General features: G+C 40.5%; 1 protein-coding gene and 1 long non-coding RNA gene across 2 annotated transcripts in view; one reads left to right on the top strand and one right to left on the bottom strand.

Annotated features, from left to right (window-relative positions):
* Positions 1 to 1,237: 1,237 nt before the first annotated feature.
* The window catches only part of RFTN1 (raftlin, lipid raft linker 1), a 96,066-nt gene continuing 77,684 nt past the window's right edge, over positions 1,238 to 19,619 (top strand). Inside the window, exons 1-2 of the mRNA XM_053939580.1 lie at positions 1,238 to 1,380; positions 11,524 to 11,679. Coding sequence (XP_053795555.1) covers positions 11,535 to 11,679 — 145 coding nt within the window. The 5' untranslated portion in view covers positions 1,238 to 1,380; positions 11,524 to 11,534. The remainder of the gene's footprint in view (positions 1,381 to 11,523; positions 11,680 to 19,619) is intronic.
* On the bottom strand, positions 17,498 to 19,523 carry LOC128786405 (uncharacterized). Its single transcript, XR_008430277.1, has 3 exons — positions 19,278 to 19,523; positions 17,741 to 17,820; positions 17,498 to 17,659 (listed from the first exon to the last, which is right to left on the bottom strand). It is a non-coding gene; the product is annotated as an uncharacterized LOC128786405 (long non-coding RNA).

Below are 19,619 nucleotides of genomic sequence, written 5' to 3'. Positions count from 1 at the left end.
TGTGTCCTGCAAGAAGAGGTTGAGGGAGCTGAACTCAGTTGACCTGGAGCTGATTGGAAGGGACAACAATGGGTTATCTGGTCCAACCTCCCTGCTCAAGCACATGGCACATGATTGAGGCCAGATGTATTTTGAATATCTCCAGTGAGGGAGACTCCACAACCTCTCTGAGGAATCTATTCCAGTATGCAGTCACTTGCACAACAAAGAAGTTCTTCCTCATATTCAGGTAGAACTTCCTGTGCCATTTCTGCCCATTGCCTCTTGTCTTAGTGGTTGGCACCATGAAGAAGAGCCTGGCTCCATCCTCTTCATACCCACCCTTTAGATATTTTATACACATTAATGAGCTCCCCTCTCAGTTGCCTCTTCTTAAGGCTGAACAGGCCCAGCTCCCTCAGCCTTTTGTTGTAAGAAAGATTCCCCAGACCCTTGACTAATGTAGCACGGCTTCATAGCTGTCTGCTGGACCTGCTCCAGAAGCTCCATGTCTGTCTTGTATGGACAGACTTGTATGAGCCCAGAACTGGACACAGCACTCCAGATGTGGCCTCCCCAGGGCTGAGCAGAGCAGGCGCATCACCTCCCTCGACCTTCTGACAATGCTCTTCCTGATGTATCCAAGGATTCCCTTGGCCTTCTTTGCTCCACAGGCACACTGCTTGGCTCATCGACAGCTTGTTGTCCCCCAGGACCCCCAGGTTCTCCTCTGCAGAGCAGCTTTCCAGTAGATTGGCTCCTGGCCCATACTGGTGCATGGGTTTATTCCTCCCCAGGTTCAGGACCCTGCATTTGCCACTGTTGAATTTGAGATGGTTCTTCTCTGCCCAACTCCCCAACCTATCAAGGTCCCTCTGAAAGGCCGCACAGTATCAGCCACTCCTCCCAGTTTGTATCATGAGCGATGATGGGGGCAGTACAGGGGAGCTGGTGTGGGGGCTGCGGTGGGCAGTGCGTGGGAGACTTCCCGCCCTGGCCGGCGGGCGGAGCAATCCGCCTTTGGGCTGTGCCGCTGGAGCGGGCGGGAAGCACGGCTGCCCCATCCCTGCGCGCCTCGGGCTGGGCGCGGGGCTCTCGCCGCCGCTCGGAGGAAGAGGAAGTGGCCGCGGTCCCCGGCCGGGCTGAGCGGGAGCGGAGCCGCCGCCCCCGGGCTGCGCAGCGCAAACTTTGTGCCGGGCGGCGGGGCCGGGTGGCGGCGCGGCGCTGCCCCGGCACCTCCCAGTCGCGGAGCCGAGGGGGGAGCGGCCCCGGAGCGCGGCGGGCGGGCACGGGCGACAGCCGGAGTAGGAGGAGGAAACGCTGTCAGCGGGGCCGGCCGTCTCCGCCCGCCGGGCATCCTTCAGCACCATCGGGCTGCATTTCGCCCGCTGCCTGTCTCAGGTACTGCCACGCACCCCACCGGCTCGGCGGGCAAACTTGGTGAGGGGGCGGGGGGGGGGGGGTTGCTGCTGGGCAGCGTCTGCACGCCGGAGCGGGGAAAGCCGCTCCGGGGCACTGACTCGTGGTCCTCTGGCTCCCGAAGTTCGGAGCGGGGCACGGGCCGGCCGGCGTGCCCGGGTTCGGAGGGGCTGCTGGAGCCCGGCGCGGGGGGGCAGTGCCTCCCGCCCGCTCCCCGGCCGGGTTTCGCGCTGTGCAGCTGCTCCGGAGGGTCCGCTCGCTGCGGTCCTGCCGAGGGGCCACAGCGGAGGGCGGCGGGGCTGGCGGGGCGGTGCCGTCCTGTCAGCCCGTGGGTGCGGAGACTGCCGGGCTCCGGCGGGCTGCCCGCGGCCGGGACGGACCGGAGGCGACATCGCCGGCAGGCGCTTCCAGCCAGTGGGATGGTTATTCGCGTCCAGCCCCCGCCGCGGTGAGGCAGAGCCGGGAGAGGAGGGAGCTCTGAGGGGAGCCGGGTGGGCGCCCGCCTGCCCGCCCAGCCCGGCGCCGCTCCTCACATGCCGGGCACCTGGAGGCGGCGGTGCCGTGCCATCGTGTGGCTGGCTGGGGTCTGGGATTTTACAGTCGCTGTTTTGCAATTTTATTGCTTTTTCAAGTTCTTGATGTTGTTTCAGCACGGTTTTCTCACAATATAAAGAGGCAGTGTGATCATGGTTCAGCATTTTTATGTTCGAGTGTGAAATCTATCTCTCTTTTCTCTGGTTTGTCTAAATTTTTGTCAAAACAGCCTCTTCATACAGCCTGTGCATTTCTGGAAAAGGGGAATTTAGTTGAATGGACTTTACTGTTCTTCTTTGATACTTTCGACTTAGTCAAATAATTAATGGGAGACATTTATTCTCCATTACGCCTGAGCATGCTTCCCTCCAGAGCGCTCCCAGCTCGGACCAGAAGACGAGCTGAACTAGAGGCTGCTGTGTGGCAGGACAGGGAGTGGTGCTGGAGTCTTGGTAGGGATGGCTGTTGTGCTAAAGAGGATGCTGTATTTAAAATAATAAAAATATGACTATACCTGAAAGAATGTTCTGTAATGTTTTCAGCCAAAGTTTGGAAGCTGTGGTCTGATTGTATACTGCTTCAATTTTTATTCCCTTTTAAAAAAATGATTTATTTATTTTGTAGGAGAATAACCTTATCAAGATGTAGCTGGCCTCTAGCTTACAAGAGGAGATCTTTTTATACATCTGCTTTTATGTTTTATTTTTAATAAATCCAATCCATTTCAGGTCCTGGTGTTGAATAACAAGTTAGCGGCAATAACCCACTTTTTCACAATGCTAGAGGTCACATATGTGTATTTAATTTCTGTTTTTTGTATGGAAAAAGAAAAGTCTCAGAATGAAGGGTTATTTCAGGAATCTAGCTTAACCTCAAGTAAGTTACATTAGACAAGGGGCTTTCCACCTCTTGAATGTTGGCATTCCCCAGTCTGAGAATGAAGCATGAAATGAGTATATACAGCTGTGATTAAATACCCTAAGGGAGTTGTGAGCTGTGGTACTGGGAAACACAAATACCATATTGGGTATAATGAACTGGCCTAAGACTCTGTGGTGGAAAAGCTGGGGTCACAGACTTGTGAAGAATAAAAATCAAAGTTGATGAAGTCTCTATTTGAAGTAAGCAAAAAATATTCACCAAACTACTATTCCATCCCTAACTTCCTGTGAGATTCCAGAGCTTCACACCTTGCACTAGTGATCTACTTTACTTTTTGCCTTCCTCAGGTGGCTGGGGTTCTACTCCAAGGCAAACTAGCAAAAGGCAGTAAACAGAGGACTGTTAAATCTGAAGTTCTGTGTTTTACCATGGTTTTACCCACTGTCATTAAGCAGCTGTGCATACATTGCAATATGCATCTGTTTCTCATGCCTGTTCTCTGTGGGTTCTGAGTGGTGTGGGGTTAACTTTAAAAGAAAGTTGGATTCATATCTAACATTCCTGTGCATGCTTTTGTCAGGTTAATTCAGTCTTTATTTTTAATCTGCTGTGATTTCTCTTTATGTTCTTGATAATAGTACTCTTTCTTAGCATCCTGGTAGTCTCCTGTTGTTACATGGAGGCAACTTGCTTGAATATTTGCACACGGTATTTTGGCATAAATTTACCTGTGCATTGTTCAGTGACATGAACACTTTGTTATCTTGACCAAAAATACACTGCCTAAAAGTATTTTGTAGAAAGATGTGGTATTATCTGAATCTTTTGCTTTACTGAAAGACAGCACTGTGGTATCACCAAGTATTAAATATTTTGGATTAATGTTGCAGGGTGATGTGGGTGGTGTGGCAAGCAAGGGTCTCCCACCAACCTGCTGTTCCTCACATTGCTCCCCACTGCTAGCACAACACTTGCCTTAGTCCTCCACCACTTCTCTCTGATCCTGTTTGCTCCTCTTCCTCCCACCCTGTTGCTCACGGGCCCACACACACCCACACAACCCAACTGTGTTTCCCTAGAGGAGTTTAAGTGTGGCTGGTGACAGGGAGCCCACAGAGCTCCCTGGCTTGCAAGCTCAGGGACAGCACAGGGCAAAGTAAGTGTGTTGTGCAGGGCAGCAGAGTCGAGCCTAAATCGGTGATGTGAATGCTGCAATGAGAACAATAGCACCTAATAAGAGTTTGTTGAAATCACGTTATCATGCTGGCGTGTTATTTGACATGCTGCATGCCAGTGCTGTGCTTTCTTTGTAACTTGTGTTTACAAGACCTGTCAGGGTAGTCTGTTCTAACTTTACTGAATCTGTATCATAGTTATCCATGTATTACTTTGCTTTCTTCCTTAAGCTTAGAAGCTCTGGAAACTAGACTAGCAATTGTCTTAATTGGCCAAACTGTTTTTCTCTGTTTTTTTGTGTAGTCAGTACATTTTCTTGTCTCCATGTGAGACAGTACCAAATCTGATGAAATACTTTGGTTTTTAATTCTAGCAATTGGGGCTGCAATTCATCATGACAGGTCTTCCAGAGTTCTTGGTATGAATCCAGATTAGTCCTGATTTGTGTTCTGCTTCATTCTGCTTCTGTTGAGTTGTGGTATCTTTGGCTTCTCCAACTTGCCTTGGCTTCTGGCACGTTTCATTTTATGCTGGTGTTTCTTGATCCGAGACTGTTCCTCTGCTGAACTTTGTTCCTGTCTCTTAAGCTCTCTGCTTATTCTACGTTTCCTTCTTTATTAGGTAATTCATCTCACTGTGTCTGGAAACCTTCTTATGAGTTCTCTTGTCACCTCCTTGGGTTCCAAGTTCTGCAGATACTCATATTGGAGTTTAAACATGTTCCAGACCTCCCCTGTACATCCTCTGGTTGCTCATTCCTGTTCATCTCGCTAATGAATTCCTTAGTTTTTGAGATTTGCTTTTTGAAATTAAAAACCTTAATTGCAGATTTACTTGGGTTGCTCTGCAGTTGAATATAAATCAGATCAATCAAAAAGGATAAATCTGGGATTATTCTTTCACCAACCTTCCTATAAGCTGAGATTTAGTTATCAGCCTCAAGTTTAAAATGCTGGTAGCACTGGTCAAATTCATAAGTATGTGGTGAAAAAAAATTGGTCAGCTGTAACATCTGACAATAGATGGGACTGATTTATGGTAATTGTTCCTTGTATCTATAAGTTTTTCAGAATGTTTCAAATAGTTTGGTAAACATTAGTAACTTAAGCACAGATCCCTCCATACAAATAAAAATTATTGCAATATTTATTGAATATATGCTTATCTATATTCCTGGATGGTAATGCTATTGAAAAAAAAAAAAGACTAAGTGGGTATCTCTTAGTAAGGAGTTTCCCCTCTTAGGTGGTGTAATCTCAAAAAAAAAACCCTATGAAGTGGTAAGGAAACCTGTGCAGGGTGGGAAGAAAGAGGAAGAAGTCTGGAGAATGGCTGTTTTCTGGGAGCTGACAAAGCATCATCCTGGCATCCTATTCTGCTTTCTTTGTTTACCTGTACACCCAGTTTGCCAGGTCTGGTGTTTTTAATTCTCTGCTTTGGTTATGCTGGTTTTTTTGCCTTGTTATTCCTCCTCTGCTTCATTGCTTTAACTATGCTAAGAAAGGGACTCAACTATAATTTACAAGCACTCTCAGGGTTTGTTTGGAGCTGAGTGGGGGACTATGCACTCTGGTGTTTCGTAGACTGAGAAGGATGCAAGAATTAAGTGACCACATGCCAGCAAGTGAACTGAGCATGAAGTGCTTATTATTTTGAAAATGGAAAGATCAGGATTGCAAGAGTGAGGGTTTAAGAAAATAAGCATGTTTCATTACTGCATAACAAATGTGAAGTCCTGCAATTATTTGTAAATGCCTTCCAGCATCCCTATGAGGTACCTAAGTATTACCTATGGAAGGAAGAATGAAGATGAAAGCTCTTAACCAAAATCAAGAGAGAAAACCTGTTAATACATTGCAGTTATCTTGTTTTCCAGCTGCTGCATTCATCAGTAAGAATACTATATTCTATGTTTTGTGAGGAGAACGTTAGCAGTAGTCTAGGATATGTGTTTTAAAAAAATAAATTAATTCATGATAAAGCTTACAAAATACGTTCACTAATCCTGGCCCATAAATGCTTTAAATATGTTAATGCAAGCAAGCTTGCTCTCACTAATTTTGCTTAAAAACAAGCTCACAAGCATTAATTTTCCATACAGCATGTTTTCCTTGGATGCCATTGTAAGTACTAAAATTACCTAGTTCCTATTTCAGCTGGTAGTGTATTTCCCTTGCACGTTTGCTAGAATATTCAGTCTAATGCTATATACTTAGCGGTTGACTCTAAGTATTTAAAATAATTGTTTTGGAGTTATTTTCAAATCATCCCTCTAAGTAGTCATTGACATTATGCATTGATTAGTTGAACTAAACTATTTAGCCAATATGTACTTAGTTGATAAGCATCCCTTAAATTACTTATTCTGGTAATCCATTCAAGCTTCCATTAGCCATGTGGTTCTGTTACATTTCAGTGTAATTTTCATTATTATTCCTTGGAGATAAATTGTTAGGGAGTTTCATGAAAGGATGGATCAATAAATCAGGTTAGCCTCATTTATTCCCCAATATACGCTCAAAAGAAAATCAGTTAGAAGGCAAGGGTTTTTTTTTGTTTTTCCTTCTTTTCTTTGTGCTCTTTTCCTTCTGAAAAGGAATCCTGGGACCTGAATCACTGTTAAGAAGAAAATAAGTTGTTAGCTACATGGTATTATTTTATCCTTTTTCTTTGCTAATTCTGAACTTGTTGTATTTCATCTATTTTGAACACATACTAACAACCTGAGAAAGGAAATTCAAGCTGCAAGAGAGTATTTTAGCAAAGCTGAGGTTCAGAGATCATCAGCTGAGAACTTGACATATCTCTGAAAGAACTGTAAAAATTCCTGTGATACATTCAAGACACATTAATTGTTGTGGATCACAGAGGTGATTAAAAGTGGAAATACAGATGGCTTTTTTTTCTCTTGCTGACTACAATTTGTTGTGATTTTTTGGGGTTTTTTTTCATGGCAAAAGATGGTACTGGTTTCAATAAAACTTGTATTAAGGTGCATTCAGGGGCAGGTCATTTGACATGCTGGGATGGGTTTCTGTCCTGTACATCAAGATGCTCCCCAGAGCTCCTCTGCTCCTAAATGACACAATGCAGGACAGTACTGGGGAGGAGGAGGTGGCAGCAAGAGGTTTATTCTGCAGCTTGTGAGTTGGGTGTTTGTTTGGGATGTACGAATCCTGGGTTAGATTTTGCATTCAGTTTGCAGAAGCAAGCTGCTCCTTTCCTCACCAGTGAAGGCCTTTGCTGGCCTTCACAAGAGAAAATAAGGAGTTAATTGACTAGGCTTTGCTGTTGTTCTGCGACTCAGCATACCTTCTATTCTTGATGCTTTGTGGAGTTAAAGTGAAGATGCAGACTAAAACAACCCAAGCTGTTGTGAGATTTGGGTTTCAGTTCTAGTTTTATAATCATGTGGCTGAACACATGAACAGTTTGAGATCAACAAGACCATAGAGCACGTGTAAGATTAATTTGCAATCTAAGTGAGTTTGTGGACAGAATTAATTTTTCTGCCATATGTAATTGTAAAAGCCCAAAGCTAAATAATAATTTTAGGGGTTAATGTTCTTCATTAAATGTTGCTTTTCCAAGTTTTTTTTTCTAAGTATAGAACTTCTAAGTTGATAATTAATTTCTGCATTAATGAAAAAGAAAATGTTTGTTTTAGAACCTACTGCAGAGCAAAAAGAATTTGAAAATTTGGCAGTGTCTTAGAAGGATTGTTTTTCAATTTGCTAAAAAGTGAATATTAGTGATAATATTTCGGTTTAATATGAATAGAAGTGGAATCCACATGCAGGTATAGAAAGCCAGGATAAATCTGTGTAGTACAGTAACGTTAAGCATGTCTTATAGCAAAGTAATACACCTTCTGAAAATATGCATTGAAGTGAGTTTAGATTACTTTGAATGCATCAGTGATGAACATTTCTTACAGCACTCTTTGATAAGTGCAATGTAGAAAATCAAGAAGGTGAATAATGCCCTGTTGACAAGTAGATTAGTAAGTGAAAAGCAAAGAGATACTTTCAGATGATGGTGGGAAGACTGAACAGCACTAACTTTGCTGTGAATGAAAGGAAGAAGGTAATAACTGATGTTAAAAGCCTTTGAAAGGTTATAAAGCAAGCTGTCCCAGAAGGACATTTGTAGGATAACTTTGAGCAGAATTTGGTGATTGAGTGATGACTTGTCATACACACATCATCAGTATATTTGAGAAAACTTATGAGAATTCCTACCTCTGTGGAATTATTTTCATACTTAGGCTCCTCTCCTAAAATAAGAACTTTATTTTTTTTAAAGATTTGTTTTCTACTGCTGTAGCACTTGTATTCTAATTACTGTGGAAAAGATTGTGATGTTGTGAAACATAGTTTTTGTCCCCTGATCCCTCATTTTTTTCAAGTGAAAGCATCTTTTTTCATCATCCTTTTCCATATGCGTGCTTTAAGTAACATAACTGCCTATACTTAGCAAAATGTGAGGAAGCCTTTATCCTCAAGGATACTGTTTGAAGTTTCATCTAAACAGCACAAAGGTGAAAATCAGTCTTCTAGGAAGCAGATACTCAGGGAATTAATAACAAAAAAAGCATGTTTTCAGTCCATTCCCAAGTGGGCAGGTAGCTCGTGCTGAATGACTTGTGGGTTGTCTCTGTTCGCAGAGGTCATTGCTCACATGGGTAGTGAGGGTGGAGGAGTTTTCTTTCAAAGGGCTGAGAAAATGTTTGCTGGAAGGGCACAGGAGAGTGTCTGTGGCCGCTGCTGGAAGCACAGGCTTTTATTCTGTAGCACTTTCACCCTGGTTTGGGAAAGAATGCAAAACGCTCTTCGGTGTGAAATGCGGAGTCCCCAAGGCCTCCTTCTACAGCCATCACTGTCTAAGAGTCCTGTGGATTTCAGACTATTTGTACAACTAAAGGTTGCAGGCGCTGCAGCAGAATGACCTCTGAAATGGAATTTTTTTCCTTACAAAATGCTGTGTACTTATGATGTGTAAGAATTACTGGGCAATCGCTGAAACAAGAAACTTGGTACACTTGCTAACACTTACCGCTATCTTAATTCATCCTTAGCACAAGTATGCTGCTAGATGTGTTCCATTATAGCTCATGGAAAAATACCTAGTGTCTTGTTAGGATCATTAATATGCAACACATGTTTATGTATTAAAATAAATAACATTTTACACTGAAGCAAATAATATTGCACAGGCAAAAGAAGAAACTGCTGTATATATGCAAGAATAATCCTTTAATGGTAATAGTTGTCATCACAAAAAAAAAAAAGGTGGAAAGTATCACTTTGGAAACATTTAAAAGATCATGAGGATTTTTAACCTTAAATTCCAAATTAAAAAAATTGAGTGTGCAAACCTCGATTTCATGGATAGAAATTGTTAAAGTAATTTTTACCTTTCTTTCAAAATAATCAGGGAAGGTTGTTTTCTGCTGGAGGAATCAACCAAATATTGGAACTTCAGGAATACAAATACCACATCATCCTTTTTTCTCAATGCTAGAGGTCTTTATAGCAAATGTTTTTTCTGCTGCCAGGTTCTATGTGATCAAATATTTACTGTGTTACTTTTTTCAAGTTCAATGTGTTGTTCAGTCCTATTTTGATCTATTTGTTAGGGACTTTGCAGGAAGATGTAGGTGTGCATTTATGGACTTTGCACATGATAAGAAGGTGGGTGGTATTGCTGAACCCAGAAAAACTGCCAGCTCTTTCTTCCAAGGGTGCTGGAGAACGGGGTGAGGCTATTACTGAGCAGTAAAAGCACAAAGGAATAGAGAAAAGTTATGAGAGATGAGTTGGAAACTTCTCAGTTGTGTTGGATAAAAATAAGGAGAAACAGGTTCTTTGTCTGCTGGGAAGTTGACAGTAAACTGTGAATGTGATGATTCAGCTGTGAATGATGATTTTAGGTGCAGTAGGTGTATTATTTGCAGTAGAGACAGGGAAGCATGAATGTTATTTTCATAAGCCTTGTTAAGATCTCGTTTTGAGCATATGGCCACCTATGTTCATGTAGAGAAATGCAGTGATGCAAATGAGAGTGAGTGGGGTGATGAAGGGACCAGAGATCCTGTCTAGGAAATGGCAGAAAAGGACTTGAATGCATTTATCATAGCAAAATACAGCAAGGGATTTGGGAGCTGTTAATAAGAACGATTTCGCAAGGAAGTATGAGGAAGGAACAAAATTTATAGAAATTAAACCACAGTATTAATAAAAATGTAGATAATTTTCTGCAAGTAGTTTCCAAATGCGTTGGCTGTATATCTGCCTGACTTTCTAAGCTCTTGGGGGATGGAGCTGTGGCATAAACTTACAAGCAGCTCTTTGGAGACAGTGGACCTAAACAAGGATTTCATTCTCTGCTTTAGGTTTATAAACTGTCAAGGTAAAGGCAGCCCTGGTCTGTGACTGAACTTTCTCAGGTGCTCACTGCTGTGTGTCAGAGCTTGCAGGGGGGGCTGTGACACTGACCTTCCTGATGCTGCATGAATGGATCCCATGCCTTTGAGCATCTAGGGGGGCCTGCGGGAGCCACTCTTTGTTACTGGGTGTTTATTCTGCATTTCTCTCCCTGTTCTCAGAGCATGAGTTTCTCTGTGTAGGTGGAGGCAGGATGTTGGGTTGGTTGTGATGGAAAACCTCAGGTGCCTACCTGGTATGTGTTGTTTTTATGGTTTTTGTACTTGCTGCTGGTTGAAATAATGTGCCTGAGTCCCACCAGTGTTGTTGAGAGGAATTAGAGGGTTTGGATCACCTGGATATTTTTGCCAAGTAATTCTTCCATTCTTTCATACTCAGATGAGCTATAATGTGCAGGATATTGAGAAACATTTAATGTGTAGCAGGAATGGTTGTCAGGAATAATCCTTTAAAATGTTGTGGGCTGGCAGCTTATTAAAGAAAACTAGATTTATCTAATGCAGTTCTGTGGCCAGGTGCCTCTTCTGTTTTGAAGACAGATTTGTAAAGTGCCATTATTTCCTAAAAAAATGAGGTGGGAGGAAGTGAGGTTATTCTGTAAATGCAGGTAGTTCTCTGCAGAGAGAACTTGCTTTTTCCACTGAATTACAAGGCTAGATATTAATTTGAATATTACAGAGATCTGTGTAAAAGTTAATACTAGGTGCTCTCTTAGTAACTGCATATATAGAAATTGTTACTAGGTTGACAACCTTAATATTAGCTAGTTATTTTGCATTTTCAGCTACTCTTTATGATGGAATGTGTGTCTTCCAGAGTGTACCATTGAGTACATTTTAAAGTTGCAAAATACATACATTAAACTGTCAGTTTTTCAATAAAATAATAGTATGCCTGAAGTAGTACATACTTCAGTTACTATCTGAGCATTTATTTGGTTACATGATTTTATGTAGTTTATAGGCAGCTTGTATTTAGAAATTAAAAATCACCCTAATGTACTAGTGTGGGGCATGCAACCAGAAAGAAAAAACTCAAAGCTAATCATGTTTATGCATTTTCCCTTTTCCCTACCTCTTTGCATCAGGAACTGCTGAAATGGGTTGTGGATTGAACAAATTAGAGAAGCATGATGAAAAACGACCTGGTAATATCTATTCAACTTTGAAGAGGCCCCAGGTAGAAACCAAGATAGATGTTTGCTATGAATATCGATTCTTGGACTTCACAACACTAAATGATAGTAAGTACATAATATTTTTCTTTAGATTTTTATTTCTGTGAAAGTGTGTTGACTGGTCCATAATGTTTTTTGAATAGTAGTTAAGTTCTTAAAATGTCTTCAGTTTCTTTAAGTAAATGCCTTCTCTTCAGTCAAAATGCTTCCATGCAGAGATCTAAGTGAGAATTTTGTGTTAATTTTTAGCCTTACAGCTAGTTACAGGTTGTCAGATTTTAGGTTCTTTTACCCTTCCCCTTTTATTTGTTTTATTTTCTTTGATTTTTTTTTGTTTGTGTTTTTACTCTCATGTGGACATTTGTTTCCTTAATTTGCATTTTATCTAATTTTAATATGGTAAGGCAATTAAGGTTTGCAAGGTTATGTACTTTCCTGCTCATTTTCTTTGCTCTTTTGTGCTCTCTGGGCTCTGTGAGAGGTATTTTGAGAGGCTGAAGTTAGTCTTCAGTTTTGATAGCTTGCCATAAATAACTCTTATGTGGTTATAGATACTTACAGGTGCAGCCATGTAGGTGGAAACAGGATAGTGGGAGACACTAAAGACCTAAAACATCAAAGGGCTGAAGATCCAGTATCATGCAATTTTTGCCTTGTTTTTTTTTTATTCAGTCTGAAATAATCTTGTTTTAATTCTTGTGACAATCCATAGATACTCCATTTTTTTCCTGCTGATTGACGTCAGGCATCTCTGCCAGTATTGCTCACACCATTGCTTGTGCCCTCTTTCACTTCAGAATTAGCCTGTTCTACAGGCAATTACTCCTCACACCATTTGGAAATCTGAAGCTTGAGCAGAAGGCTGGGACCTGCTTCTTGCTATATATAAAAAACAGTACCAAAATCTGCAAGAGCTGGCTGGCAGGATGCCAGGTAGAGCCTCTGTGCCCTGCAGTGTGCTGCAATTTCTCTTGTTTTGCAAGTCAGGTCAAAGGAGAAGCTGGAGCCATGTCTCTCATGGTGTGGGACAAAGAGCTGCTGGTGTGCTGCTTGATGAGACACCTCGTGCAGCTCAGCATGTCGGCCCAGAGTAGTGGGAATTAGTTGGATCTTAAAACCTGCTGCAAGCAAACTTGACTTTGAAAAAGGTGGAGGTTTAGAATAGATAATTGGACAGGACTGTGCTCTTGTAGGCAGGTGTGAGAGATGAGAAATTTTGTCTTTGTAGACTTTGAGTGCCTGTCTTCTGTATTTGTGTTCTCTTATGTTTTTTGATACACTAATTGGGATGCGCTGCTGTTATTGAGAGCACCAAGCAAATGATAGAGGATTTTTTTTCATGTTTATGTATTGCAGTTGTTTCAACATTTATGTGTTTTTATTTCAAAGTGAACTGTTTATGTCCTCTGATAGTTTGACAGCTTTTACTGAGATGTATTGCAAGTTGTGTCATTAGCAAAAATGAATTAATATTGAGGACACACTTCTCTGGGCTTTTCTGGAATGTTCGTCACTGTTCTGTCTGAGTGTCTCTCAAGCTTTAGCGTGTGCATTCTCCTGTTCTCTCGTGAAATCTCATCTTTGGCACTCTGTGGAGGAAGAGTCAGTACTTGTGGTAGCAATGTGGCTTGCCTCAGGAACAGAGGATGTCTGGTAAAAAGAGAAGAACTTAAACCCAGGCTTTCTAAGTCTGATTAAATGCATAAGTTTGTTGTAAAGCATACTTGTATACGTTTTAGGAGGCATGGGTTTAAGGAGACTGTTAGTAAAAGCACTTCTATCAGATTCTTGGGTTTGCCAAATAGCATAAGCTCTCCAGCTCCGCTGAGTTCTGCTTGGTGTGTTGTATCCCCATCGCTGCAGTCTCTGAAGATGTCAGTGGATAGGTAAGATGCGCGGAGGATGGAGTTGTTGTTCCTGCTCTTTTTCCTTAGTTGTCACCTATGACTATGTGCTCTCAGGATTGGCAGTTGCCTCCCTGTTCTAGTCGTTGGCCGTGTGAAGGCTCGTGTTGCACTATGTGCAACATTATTATGACATTCCAGGCTTTTTGCATCACAACTGGTTCATTTATTTTTTTGCTGAGAAATAACCTCTGCAGATAAACAGAGTTAACAATGAGTGTTTCACCTATATTTGTGTGGATTAGGAGGCTTCTAGGAATGAAATGCTCCTAGAGGTGTAAAAAACCCATTTGGATTGTCATGTCTGTCTTCTGTGAATCTACTTTAGCCCTTCCAGTGTGTATGTATATCATGACACTCATTTTTTCCACAGGTTTTCTCTTTCATTGGGTTTTAGAATAATCTCTATTAAATTATGAGTGGCTACAGAGTATTTTATTGTATTCTTTTGCTAGACCTTATTTACAAAGCTAGTGAGCCTGGTAGTGCAGACAGGTACTCATTTTTCTCTGTAGCTTTTCTATAGCAATCATTGCTCTGATAACTATATCTCTCACAAGTCTTTAATCTTAATGGTGAGAAGGATGTGATTATCTCCATGTTGCAGGTGGGAGCTAATTTACAGGTTACTGCCAGAAGTTTTTCAAGTTCTTAGCATTTCTTCCTGTGTTCCAAAAGCAGCTCTTGTTGACTTCAGACAAAAAGGTGGATGCTGGTCATATTTGAAGTTTAGAACTGCATGTATTTGCAAATTTGGTACTCAGGTGAGAGATCAGTTCCAAAATGTGGCATCTGGCAGGTTATGCAGTTTTTTTTGTTTGGTTATCCTCTGCTGTATCTGTGTCTTGTGGAAGGGTCTGAAGAATGCTGGAGTTGGTTGAAGTGGAGGGAGCATATTTTTAGGAAGAGAAACAGAACATTCTTTAAGTAAGGTTGCACAATTATGAACTCACAGAATCACTGAGTGAGGTTGAAATGGACAACAATGGGTTATCAGGTCTAACCTCCCTGCTCAAGCAAGGTCATCCCAGAGCACATGGCACATGATTGAGGCCAGATGTATTTTGAATATCTCCAGTAAGGGAGACTCCACAACCTCTCTGAGGAATCTATTCCAGTGTGCAGTCACTTGCACAATAAAGAAGTTCTTCCTCATATTCAGGTAGAACTTCCTGTGCCATTTCTGCCCATTGCCTCTTGTCTTAGTGGTTGGCACCACGAAGAAGAGCCTGGCTCCATCCTCTTCATACCCACCCTTTAGATATTTTATACACATTAATGAGCTCCCCTCTCAGTTGCCTCTTCTTAAGGCTGAACAGGCCCAGCTCCCTCAGCTTTTTGTTGTAAGAAAGATTCCCCAGACCCTTGACCAACTTCATAGCTGTCTGCGGACCTGCTCCAGAAGCTCCATGTCTGTCTTGTACTGAGGAGCCCAGAACTGGACACAGCACTCCAGATGTGGCCTCCTCAGGGCTGAGCAGAGGGGCAGCATCACCTCCCTCGACCTTCTGGCAATGCTCATTCTCTTAGCATCACTCTCTTGAAAACAGGGATAAAACTGTCCTGACGATCATTTTTCTGGAATGTTAGCTAGAAACTTAACTTTGCTTGCTGGCTGTCTTTGGTTCCTGTTTACCTTCTGACATACACAGCTAAAAGAATGTAAGGAAATAGGCTTCTTTATTACATTTTTTATTATTTTCTGAACTTTTGCCTTGCTTTGCACTGATGCAGATGTATGTTCAGTGGAAAACAATGTTTGATCACTTACTTGAGTGCTGTGTAAATAATGCGTAGATGCAAAAGACAGGATTAAGATTGCAAGTGTAAGCTTCATTTTTATGTTTCCCAGTGTTGGAAACTGATTTACTTGAAGTGTCTATGGAAAGACTGACTAAGCTTTCAAGGAAAGCAGGCTGTGAAGAACCCATCAGTTTTCATTGTGCGCCACAATGCTGATAATCCTCATGGTTCTCCAGAATTAAAGTTGTTGGATTTGCCACTATCATTTGCTTTTTGAAAAAGTGTGAAAATTGAGCTCAGCAAGGGGCTATCTAGTGTAGATTGGCACTTGAGGAGTAAGGGGCACTTTGCTAAGACATCTCAGGCTTGAGATGGGCATGCTTGTCTTGAGCTGTTGGCTTTATAAATCTGCTTATGAGCCTGATCTTTCTTGTTTCTGTTAAGGTGGCCTCTTCCAAGAAATCCTAGTCTGTCTTCCTTGTTGTTCCTTGACAGTGCAATTCTGTGTTCTGTTCTTAGTCATCTGTACTGTCCAAAGCTTATGAGCTGGTTTTCTCCCTCAGGTGAAACCACATCAGTTTTCACCCAAATTAAATTGATAAAATCATCACACATTTTTTCTTGTGGAGAAGACATTACTGTATTTGTGAATTGGGTGGCTCATTGCTGGTTCAGCAAAATGTCAGAAGTGCAGAGGAAGTTATCTTCTCGTTTCCTTAGAGACAATACTAATGTTAAGTTGCAATGACTGAATTTTATAACAATAAAAAACCCAAGGAAAGTAAAAGAGTTGTAGCAAACCTTTTGCCATAAAGCTGGAAGAGACAAATTAGGGTCTACTCTATAATACTTCAGGCCTTTACTAAAAAAAAACCCTGAAACAACAAGAGTGTATCACCTCCCCAAAAGACAAAAATTTTCTGTTTTTCATCCCTTGCCTTATAAAAAAAAGAGTATGAGGAATGATTATCTTATGCCTCTGCTATCTCCAAGTTTTATTGGAAATAAGAGGCAAATGGTGAGCAAATCTCCGGAGGATATGTGCTGGCAGATGGAATTGTCTTAAGCAACCATGTTTTCAACAGTGCCTCTATGGGGTAAGCTGGTTTGTTTTGTTTTGCTATTTTGTTGGAAAGAGAAATATTTCAATAATCTGCATTCCTTCTTTGCTCTTATCTGATCTACTTATTTTGAAAAACTGTACTTCCTTTGCCAGATCATACAGCAACTAAGCTAACTTATTCATCCTCTGTTTCTTTTCTTTCACCTCTTTGGTTATGATGACGTTCTGAGAAAAAACAGGAATCTGATAGTTATTTCACTCTTCTCAGAATAGTGTGGAATTTTTTGGTGTTTAGGGGGATTTTTTGACTGACATGACTGGTTTTTTGTTTTTTTTTTTGTTTTTTTTTTTTTTTTGTTTTTTTTTTTTTTTTTTTTTTTTTTTTCTATTTTGCTCTACATTCCTGTAGTTATTCATTGGCTTGATAAGTTACAATAGGTTTTGGCCTTGCATAAAGTTGGCATGAAGCATATGCTAGCCATGTGATGAGAAAGGAATGGGGTATAAATTTTTTTTTAAATGGGGAAAGTCTATACTCTGAACAAGCCATTTGTGCTGTAAAACCACTAAAATCCAGATGTTTTGATGGAATGAAAAATAGCAATGCTTCACATGTCCCAAAGAAGTTAAGTTATGATGTGAATACATGAACATATGGTTTTTATCCTGATTGTCAAGAATTTATCTCTTTAGTAAAAAAAAAAAAAAAAAACAAAACCCAGAGAACAACATAAAGAAAATTATTTAAAAGTAAGGTTATTAATTACATTCTAACAATCCCACCATATTTTTTGCTTGAATGTTGTGTTATAGTCTAAGGACATGTATTTTATCAGGACGGAACTCCTAGTTTAATAAATTTACTACATACATAAAGCCTTCTTATTTGAGGCATTTTGGGGGGTGTGTGTGTATATATATGTATGTGTGTATATATATATATAAAATTTGAAAGTGTATATATCTTTAAAGTTCTGACAAGCATATGGATACTTTACCGTCATGTTTTGGAGACAGTTATACTGCTTAAAAATCACTTACTACAGTATTATTAAAACTGGTACGGCCAGCTTTTGGTTTTTATTGATTTTTTTTCCCTAATACAAGACACAAATAGTGTGTTAGTGGACCTTTATAGAGGTCATTATTATATTAGAATCAATAGTTAATAGTATATCCATACTGAAATCTTTTATTTGAGATTAAATTTCAGTTTTGGCTTAAATTAATAGAAGCCTCTTCAGTTTTCTCCTTGGAGAAGGAAAGAAGTCTGATTCAGAATTTGAAGTGTCATGCACTGGAAACTGTGCAAGTAGAGGACAGAGAAGCATTTTTCCTGTAAAAAGTGTATGCATTTTTTGTCAGGAAATTCTTTTTGCTGTAGAACATAGTACTTGTTGTTGATTTCAATGCTTACCTTCTTTTCCTATCAGTAATTTTTACATTAAACAGTTATTTGTGCCTGACTTCTGCTTTCTGTTTCACTTCACCATTCACCTGGGGAAAAAAAGCAAAACCCAAACATAAAAAATAAACAACTCCAAGCAAGTGGCTGTGTGACTGAAAAAAGAACAAAACCTACAACTCTGCATTTGCAGGTGTGATTTGATTTAGTACTAGTAAAAGCAAATATTTCCCCATTGGCAAAGTTATTTAATTTTGTTTTCATTTCTGTAAGCAGAAGAACATAAATTAAATTAGCATTTGAGTTTTGTATTTCAAGTTGACCAGGTCCGTTACCACCATTTAGTTCTCAGGAGTGGTGAAATAAAATTAGCACGGCAAAATATTGTTAGGTTATTTATGAGATGTGATAACTTGAACCAGACTGCGTATAGATCGCCTATAACTGACTAAAACAATGCTTCAGAGCAGATTAATGTCTAGCAGGTTCAGAGCAGAAAGATGATGAGCAGGAGAGCCCAATGGATTACTTCTTTGTAGTCCAGATTCTGCTAATGCTTTCCCTTTCTTAAAGTGTTGTCCATGTGCATATCTCATTCAACTCAGTTTGATTATATGTATGTGATATGAAGAACCAGCCTAAGGCTTTTGCTGGATCTGATCTTCTGTCCTTTCTGTTAACACAAATATGAAGGAATTAATTTTTTTTGCTTCATTTTCTGTTTCAAGTGAATTCTGTTCTGTGGCAATATAGAATCACAGAATATTCTGAGTTGGAGGGGTCCCCCAAGGATCATTGAGTCCAAATCTTTAAATGAATGGCCCATGCAGGGATCAAATCCACAGCTTTGGCTTGTGCCAGCCAGCTGAGATAATCTCCGGTAACCCTTCAGGACTTGCCACTTGTAAGTCACAGGAAAATGAAATGTTCCTGCTGTAGCAGTTTATAAAACTCACTTGTGTGTTTTGGGAAACTTGCAATTTGACATAAAAGGAGCATTCCATATGTTGGGAGTTTAATAAATGTCATAAATTACATCATAAATGTAATTGCTGGAAAGAGTCATTAGATTTGAACTTTACTGTTTTTTAAATAAGGATGCACAACTGTGAGATGTATTTTAGTTTCTAAGTGGAAGCTCTGCTTTCCATAATTATTGGTTGTATCTAGATCCTTGTTGTGATAGACTGCATGCGCTTGCTTTTTCTTCTAACATTTACATATATATGTTCTGTGCCTGTACATCAGTGAGGTGTGCAATACACAGACACATGTATGTATTGTATTTTATACCCATATATCATTGAGAGGGGTAGTTCCTGGGGATATGAGCTTCCAGTCACTTAAGTTTTGCTTTATTTCTACACTTAATTATAACACAACAGAAAGTGCAAGGAGCTTTAGCTGAAGTCCTGTGATGACTGTGACAGAGCTGGGAATAAGTCCTGGGCAGTCCATTGTACTGGTGGCTAGATCATGGCCTTCAAATCAAGAAGCTGGTCAATAGTATAAATTAACTATTCTAGCCCAAATCTTAACAGCTACATACCTGCAGAAAAGCTGTACCATTCACATAATTTCAAATATGAAAAAGCCTAAAGTTTGCTGGCATTTCTTATCCCCTCAAGTTCCAGCTGTACTGTGACACTGATATTTTGTGTAGGAATAATACATTATAGACTAGATGAAACCTTAGATACAATATGGCATGTATGTTAGAACATCTCAAATATGTTAAAGAGCGTACGTATGATGCGTTTTGGAACACTGTTTTTTCAGCTTGTGCTTGGAAACAGTTTTGGTTTCGATGCTTTTATGGAATCCCAAGTACGTCTAGTGATGTCATAGCCACGCTTTCTGTGTGGATTCTGTTTGTGTATTTAGACAGTGG

The sequence above is a fragment of the Vidua chalybeata genome, chromosome 1 (genome assembly GCF_026979565.1).
Source record: "Vidua chalybeata isolate OUT-0048 chromosome 1, bVidCha1 merged haplotype, whole genome shotgun sequence".
Classification (NCBI taxonomy): Eukaryota; Metazoa; Chordata; class Aves; order Passeriformes; family Viduidae; genus Vidua; species Vidua chalybeata.
This window is presented reverse-complemented; position numbering and strand designations above follow the sequence as displayed.